General features: G+C 43.3%; 1 protein-coding gene across 1 annotated transcript in view; it reads right to left on the bottom strand.

Moving 5' to 3' along the window:
* The window catches only part of LOC138972712 (uncharacterized), a 320,338-nt gene that overhangs the window by 311,028 nt on the left and 65 nt on the right, over window positions 1–9,245 (bottom strand). Inside the window, exons 1-3 of the mRNA XM_070345367.1 lie at window positions 9,169–9,245; window positions 6,801–6,922; window positions 238–427 (exon numbers count right to left, since the gene is read on the bottom strand). The exon at window positions 9,169–9,245 is cut by the window's right edge and continues 65 nt beyond it. Of these exons, the coding sequence (XP_070201468.1) occupies window positions 238–427; window positions 6,801–6,922; window positions 9,169–9,229 (373 nt within the window). The 5' untranslated portion in view covers window positions 9,230–9,245. The remainder of the gene's footprint in view (window positions 1–237; window positions 428–6,800; window positions 6,923–9,168) is intronic.

A 9,245-nucleotide genomic window follows, 5' to 3' on the forward strand; every position in this document is an offset into this window, starting at 1 on the left:
CCAACAGACTCAGAAAGGCGGGCAGCCAGACAGTAAGCCACACGCCAAAACATACATTTTGGCCTTCTCTCTCTCTCTCTCTCTCTCTCTCTCTCTCTCTCTCTCTCTCTCTCTCTCTCTCTCTCTCTCTCTCTCTCTCTCTCTCTCTCTCTCTCTCTCTGATGTATGGCCATTTAGCAGGCTATTTTTCTCTCCGATGTTTGCTCTACAAAGCTGAAGCACGATCAAGGTCCTTACCACTGGAATTGATGACGGCATCAAATGCCCGTGTCCCTTCTCGATCTCCCAAGTATTCTATCCTGTCCGTGGTGGCTCGAAACGATCTTAATACTTGACCATCTTCATCATCAACCATTTCAAAGGCTCCAAACTCCAAATCCAAGCACTCTTCCACTCTCAGATGTCTGTGCAAAGCGTGGACGGTAAACTTGATTCAGGAGAGAAAGGTAAAGTGATTTTAAAACAAGTTGCGTAAGGCGAAATTACTACATTTAGTCAAGCTGTCGACTCACGGAATGAAACTGAACGCACTGTATTTTTTTCACCAAGACAGTACAGCTTCGTCAATCCCCGCGAGAAGAAAATCGCTCACCTCCCACGTGCAAAACGCAGTGATATGCACACGCCAGAATAGCGCGGTAGCGTATTATGCTAAGCAGGAAAGCGCGCTTTTCTGTATTCGTGTTAACTTTCTGAGCTTGTTTTAAATACAACCTATCATATCTATATGTTTTTGGAATCAAGAAACGATAAAGAATCAGATGAAAACATTTTTGGATCGATTTTTTAAATTTTAATCGTAAGACTAATTAATCTATTTTCGTTAATTGTGATGACATTTTAAGAGTAAACTAGACATATGTATATATTTTTAGATTCAGAATGTGATGAAGAATACGATGCAATCAATTTTAAATCTGTTTGCGAAAAATCGAATTTAATGACAATTTTAATGAGCAAACTCATTAATTAATTTGTAAGCCTCTAAGCTGAAATGCAATACCAAAGTCCGGGCGTCGTCGAAGATAACTTGACCAAAATTTCAACCAATTTGGGAATCAGAACGTGACAGTGCCGCCTCAACTTTCAAGAAAAGCCGGATATGACGTCATCAAAGACATTTATCAAAACAATGAAAAAAAGGTCTGGGGGATATCATACCCATGAACTCCCATGTAAAATTTCATGAAGATCGGTCTAGTAGTTTTCTCTAAATCGCTCTACACACACACACACGCATACACACATACACCACACCCTCGTCTCGATGCCACCCTCTACGTTAAAACATTTAGTCAAAACTTGACTAAATGTAAAAACGAGAAAGGTAGGTTGTTGGAACGTTTGTTATTGACAAAACAATACATTTACAGATATTTCGACCCAACGGTCTTTTAAGTGAACAGACAAACAAATATTAATACAAAACTTAGCTTGATAGTTAATAGTTAATATCTGTGAATGTATTGTTTTGTCAATAACAAACGTTCCAACGACCTACCTTTCTAGTTTTTTGATTCTGAATTTTGGAACGTTGGCAGTCTCTTTGTGTCACGATTTAGTGACACGGATCGGGAAAAGTGTCACTCTTTGGGGTGCCTTTCTCGAATTACGACGGAAAGCGCCTGTGCGTGAGTCAGGGCTACGGCTGGTTTTAGCTGATCATGCATAGCGAGCACGGGAATTTCGTGATATAGGAGTTCCACGTGCGTGATTTTTGCTTGCTTGGCGAAATCGACTGTGGCAAACTGGATACATGACACGTGGAGTCACGTGAGGGTTTCAAGGTTGTCTGGTAAAGACATGAAACGGCACACTCGAAATTAAGTAGCAAGAGAGAGAGGGTCGGTGTCTTCGTCCTAAGAGTTTGATGGTTTTCAACACGTTAGATATTTCTCCTTTTATCAACGTGCCGTTCTGCTTGCACAGTAGGGCTCTAAGGAACTTCAAGAGTAGACCACCTTTCGCTGTTACATGTTCGCTGAGGACGAGTCGTCAGGTTTCTTCGCTGAGCGGGGGTAGAAATTCCAACGCATAAAGTAACTCAGCGCAAGAGGGGATGGCGGTATTTTTGTTGACGAACGAAAGCCATTCAAACGGAAGCGGATTCGCTTAAAAGAGAGCTACCTACATACATAGGCTGTTGAGGTAATAAATCATTATTTAACGCTATTGACGAGTCTGTGTTTGTGGAATGAAATACTCTCTGTTGTTCTTTCCAGGTTAGCGCATAATTTGCTCTTTGTGACGCTAAAATACTAATCTGTATATGGTTTTTGCAGATATGGAGAGAAGGAAGGAAAATAGCTGATTTGTTGTTGTAAAAGTTCGTTTGTGCAGGCCCACGTGCTCGATGAAATATGTAAAGGTGACATGTTTAAAGGTGGTGTGTGAGGGGTAGCGTGGCATGTTTAGTGCACCAATGCTTTTTGTTGCAGCCTTCTTCTTCCTATTCCTACGTTCTACGTTTCTACGTTACTCATCGGTTCCTATCTACGTATGTCTCCTGTGTTGCGGGTATGCTGTAACCGGGTGTACTGGTGGTTGCTGTCGCTGTCGTCATCATCCTGCCAAACTACACGTCGTCATCTTCTGGTAGACTACGGGGAGGATCTTCAGCGACTGAGTGAGGCGCCTGATATCTCCACTATTCCCTGCTTCGTTTCCACGCCAGCCGGCACTACATTCAACGGAGCAGTTGTGGAGATAGACTATTCACGGGTCGCCCACTCAGTGGCAAAAAGCTAAGTGCACCATGTCTTTTGCACCCTTCTTACCACCAAGTCATCTGTTATATTAATGATTACATTCGAGTGGTGACAACGTGGGGTGTGTGACACCTGCATTAACCAGCACTTTTACAGATCAGTAACTTTTCTATCTATACACGGGATCAGCGTGTTATCATTTTCTATACTTTAAAGGCACAGTAAGCCTCCCGTAAACCATCACAGAGCTCCCCGAGCGTCTAAATACAGTACAAGCATACTTCCATTTGAACGCTCACCGGACGGGAACATCCTGGCTGCTTTCTGTCGAGCGTGAGACATTTTCAAAGAATTTATTTTCGTAGACTTGTTCCGTTAACAACAACGGCGCCTCGTTTTTGCGCTAGACCTAACTTTTAAAATCTAAATAATAAATTGACAGCTTGTTACACAAACATTCTTTAATCATAAAAGAATTCGTTTTTCATCAAGACAAGATCAGAACAATTCGAAGTTGTGAAAGTTTAAAAAAAAAAGAAAAGCCCGGAAGCAGGGTCACGCAAGGGTCGTAGCAGACGGTTTATCAATGCAAATCGCCGTTCCTCTCAACAGTCAAAAGCCATCGCTAGAGTTCTTGTGAACCACAGCCGTTGTTTCGTGCATAAAAAACGTGCTATTGTAGATAAGCTCACATCGAGTCGCATTCATGACTAACTGACGACTGCATTGTGAAAAAGGAAAACTGGATCACACGGGTTCACGATGGCTCAGGGGTAAGATAAACCACGCAAAAATAAATTCTTTGAAAATTGTTCGCTCTTTACGGAGGGCACCTAGGATGTTCTCAATTGGTGAGTGTTTAAATGAAAGGGTGTTTGTATTGTGTGTAAAAGCCTGACCGTATCTGTGATGGTTTACGGGAGGCTTACTCTGCCTTTAACTGGCATTTTTGTCAGTGACCACTTGTTTTACGTTTTGAACGTAAAACATCTTTTGGGAGTGAAGTCTCGAGGGAGGTGGCGTGTGAAGTCTCGAGGGAGCTGTAGAGCTGAGAATCCAATATAAGTGCTGCTGTATCTGCTACAGGATGGTGTCTGGCTCGGCCCCATCCTGCCTGTCTGGCCTGTTCGCGCTCTGTGCACCCTCACGGTCCCTCCGCTCCTCTGTGGACGCTAGAGTGTTCCGTCTGTCTTCTTTTGGTCGCGGACGGCACGGCCGGAGAGCCTTCTCCCACTCTGCTGCCGTTGCGTGGAACTCTCTCCCTTGCTCTGTCCGACACTGCCGGACATTCTGTTCCTTCGGATCAAGCCTTGAGGCACACTTCTTCGCCCAGTGTTTCGATTGGTTTTGTTTTGGCATGGTGCATTTTTGAATCGGGTGTTTGAATGTTTGAATGTTTTGCCTGTGTTAGTGTGCTTGCAGATTGTGTTGATGTGGTGTTTGAGTTTCGTTGTTCACTTGTGTGCTGGGTGCTGCTGCGCATGCTTTTGCTTTGCTTTGTGTGTGTTATGTATGTTTGTCATTGTAAAGCGCTTTGAGAATGTAAAGCGCTCTATAAATCTCCCATATCATTATTATTATTATCTATATATATATACGACTTGTGTCTGTGTGTCTGTGTGTCTGTGTGTCTATCTGTGTCTTCGCGATGCACGGCCAAAGTTCTCGATGGATCTGCTTCAAATTTGGTGGGCTTATTCACAGAGACCCCGGACACAACCTGATCGATGAGATATTTCAACACGTGCTCTCAGCGCGCAGCGCTGAACCGATTTTGTGCGCGCTGAACACATTTTGGTTCCACCTCAGCTACCCGGGCCCCCATACCGACACACCAAAGCCAAAGTTCTCGGTGGATCTTTTTCAAATTTGGACACCGTATTCAGCTACACCCCGGACACAATATCATCGATGAGATATTTCAACACGTGCTCTCAGCGCGCAGCGCTGAACCGATTTTGGTTTTTGTGTTCATTTCACCATTCCCAGTAACTCTTCCTTATCTTCTCATCTTCTCCATGTTTTCAGCGTTTACCTCCCTTCCTTCGTATGGTCCCTTCCTTCGGATATTCCCGGCGTTCTGTTACTATTTTTAGAAGGTCACCGCAGTGTCCAGAACGTAAATTGGACCCGTAAATTATCCTCACTGTAAAAGTGCAAAGGTCGAATCAATTTATAGCCACGCGAAAAATACACTGTCATCTATCTCTCTATAGATACGGCTTCTCTGTGTTTGTGTGTGTGTGTGTGTGTGTGTGTGTGTGTGTGTGTGTCTCTCTATGTGAGCAACACCTGGGGATTGTTTAGTTCTGTTTGTGATGTGGTCTGGCGGCTTTTGTGTATTTGTATGTACTGGCCTTCCTTTGAAAAGCCATAACAGTTCAAAAGGGCTTACAGATAAGCTCTAAATTGCTCAATCCTGTTTGAGTGGAGTTCGCCTCCAAAGGTGATTAACACGGTTACATTCGTCGACAAGGATGGGACTCGATATGGTCAGGAATGGCATTATGGCCACTGAATCATTTTCGTGCTGTTCCCATTCCACGAATCTGGGAGGGACCTAAGCTTGGCGGGTCCATTGTTCGGACCCGGCAAAGCCGGCGTACGGCTCTAAGTATTTCATCCCGGCGAAGCCGGCTACCCGGCGAAGCGGGTATTCCTCTAGTAATATATATATACAGGGTGTACCACAAAAAGAGGGACAAAAAGAAACTGTAATAGTTTCTACAAATACAAGAATTTTCGCAAGTTTTTTTTCACCAGATGTGGACAACATCTCAAATTTTTATTATACCAAAGCATTTCGAAATCGAAGAACATTTGGTTGGTCTTGTCAGTAATTGCTGACATGTTCAATCCAGGCCCCGCGCTGCTGGATGACGTGGGCCACAAAAAGAGGGACAAAATCAAACTCTCATATTTTCTAAGAAAATAATTTTTTCTTTCTGATTTTCAGGTGATATATCCAGAAGACCTGTAAGTTTTATCTGACAGAAGAATTGATTGAAATTTTTGTAAAGCAATCTTCGACGAAGGCCGGACTTCGGTATTGCATTTCAGCTTGGTGGCTTAAAACTTAATTAATGATTTTGATCATTAAAAATCTGAAAATTGTAATAATTTTTTTTATATATAAACCGATCCAAATTTACGTTTATCTTATTCATCTTTTCCTGATTTCAAAAACATATAAATATGTTATATTTGGATTAAAAACAAGCTCTGAAAATTAAAAATATAAAAATTATGATCAAAATTAAATTTCCGAAATCGATTTAAAAACAATTTCATCTTATTCCTTGTCGGTTCCTGATTAAAAAAAAATAGATATGATATGTTTGGATTAAAAACGCGCTCAGAACTACCGCGCTGAACAGGCTCGTCATTTTCACTCCGTTATGCACAAGCGGCGGACTACGGTCATTCTGAAAAAATGCAGTGCGTTCAGTTTCATTCTGTGAGTTCCACAGCTTGACTAAATGTAGTAATTTCGCCTTACGCGACTTGTTGGATTTGTTAAAACATTTAGTCAAAATTTGACTAATTGTAAAAAGGAAAGAAGGCAAGTTGCGTAAATCGGTATCAAAACATTATTTGAGGACCAATCTGTTGTTGCAAAAGAGGTCTATCTACACAAGCCCTCTCTGTCTCTCTTTCCCCCCCCCCTCCTCCCCCCGCCTCTCTCTCTCTGTCTGCCCCTCTGTCTCCCTCTCTCTGTATCTCTCCCTCTCTATCTCCTCCTCTCCCTCCCGCCCTCTTTCTCTCTCCTTCACTCTATAGGCCTACCTGTCTCTGTCTCTGTCTGTCTCTCATACACAAACACACACACACACACAAACACACACACACAAACACAGACACAAACACAGACACAAACACTCACACTCACACTCACACACACACACATACACACAAACCCACTCACACACACACACATACACACAAACCCACGCACACACACATACACACAAACCCACGCACACACGCACACACACACACACACACAAACACACAAACACACACACACACACACACACACACTCGCGAACGCACGCACGCACGCATGCGTAGTGCTATATCGACTGTTTTTACCGTGAGGTTTCCACTCTGCTCCGGTATGAAGATGACGATAGCGTCACGACCAAACACGAAGGCAACATCGTCCAAAAGATTATGTAACGAGGCATCCGGGACAGGTTGGGACCCGTAAATTGCTAAAATATAACGCACATGCACGCACGCATGCACCCCCTCCCACACACACACACACACACAAACACACACACACATACACACACACATAAACACACAAACACACTCACACACAAACACACACACACAAACACACACACACATAACCACACACACACACACATACATACACACACAAACACACACACACACACACCGACACACTCACACACACAAACACACACACAAACACAGACACACAGACAGACAGACACACATACATACACATATACATACACACACAGACAGACACACACATACACACACACATACACACACACACAGACACACACACACACAGACACACACACACACACATACACACACACACACACACACACAGACACACACACACACATACAGACACACACACATACACACACACACACACACACACACACACACATACACACACACAGACACACACACACACACAGACACACACACACAGACACACACGCAGACACACACACGCAGACACACACACACATACACACAGAGACACACACACACACATACACACAGACACACACACACACACTCAGACACACACACACACATACACACACACACCCACACACACACACATAAACACACACACACACACACACACAGACACACACACACACATACACACAAACACACACACACACACACACACACACACACACACACACACACAGCCTTTACTTTACTGCCTTCATCGACTGGATAGCTCAGCTCTAAAAAAATAAATAACCCCGTCGTTGTTTAATAACATCGGAAAAATATCCACACTTAGTGTACAATTTGGCGTATTTTATAAAAACGATTTCGTATTTGAATATATATCTTTAAAGCCACTAGTGACTTTGTAAGAAATGAATGAATAAAAGGTACCCACAATTCACGCACCGACAACACACATGCTTGCATGGGAGATAACACTTGTCAGACATTCTTGAAACATTTAAAAACGAACCTGCGCGCTTAAGTTCATTTAATGTTAAAGGCACAGTGCAGCTCACATCCTTCATTTTGCGGTTTTGTTGCAGCTGAGTGCATTTACAGTTCAAAAATCCTCCTATGGTAGTAAAACAAACCCAAAATTACCCGTCTGCTTTGATGCCAAGATACACGATCAGATTCGCCAGTACGTTTGAGACGGACCGCCCGAAACTGACCACAAACCGACCGTGTAGCATGCGAACTGTACGTCTCACTGACACAAGCTTGAAACTGATAGCACGCGTCTCGGCCCATCCGTTTGAAATACAGCAGGATCTATTCCGAACGGATCGCAAGGAACTTCCAGCCCCTGAGCGCACTTCAGTCGACACCCATTTTACAAATGGCGGTCAGTTCAGCATCAAAACTTGCCGATTCGGAACCGAAATATTTCATCAACCTGAATCTTGGCGAGGAGTTGGAATCTATGGAACCATGGAAGTAAAAACTACAAAAACCAGCAACATCGGGACCTGTTCCTACTGTCCATGCAGCAGACGTGGGGTGAACTGAAAGGTAAGCGTCTGGATCTAGGTTTGTTTGCATTCATGTATATTGTATTGTATCTGTATCAAAGATGGTTTGTCTGTCTCTGTCTGTCTTGAAGGCAAAGTATGTAGATCTACATTTCTCTCCTGTTCCTGTCTCAAATCTGCCTTAGCCGAACCCGAGTCTAGTTCTACGTTCAAAACATGTATCTACCTCTTGGCGCATTGCCTCTTTTACCAGTTTTACAGTGTAAAATTATCTGGCAACTACTATCATAATCAATGTGTCACCAGTTCTTGTGAAAATAGATCGGTTCCCCGTCATAGATTTGGCCAGGCTTTTGCTGATATCTTGTGGAGGGATGGATGGTTTAATCGCATGTAGGCCCTAAACTCCTGACCCGAATCTTTGACTATAATCCGACAAGTGCGCCTTTCATATTCTGAAAGGAATAATATCTAAGTAACACACACTCTCTCAAACAAACCCACACAAAGACACAGACACACACGGACACACAGACACATACACAAATACACACACTCACATACACGCACACACATACACACACACACACATATACACACACACATACACACACCCACACACACTGACACTCACACCCAAACACACACAAACACTCACACACACACACACACACACACACACACACACACACACACACACACACACACACACACACACACACACATTCGAGTGACAAAGCGCTCACGGCTGGTTTGGTTGGGGAATGGCGGAACATCTACCCATGTCAAGACAAATCCTCTTCGCATGTAATGTCTTCTTGAA

Source organism: Littorina saxatilis, linkage group LG8, assembly GCF_037325665.1.
Source record: "Littorina saxatilis isolate snail1 linkage group LG8, US_GU_Lsax_2.0, whole genome shotgun sequence".
Classification (NCBI taxonomy): domain Eukaryota; kingdom Metazoa; phylum Mollusca; class Gastropoda; order Littorinimorpha; family Littorinidae; genus Littorina; species Littorina saxatilis.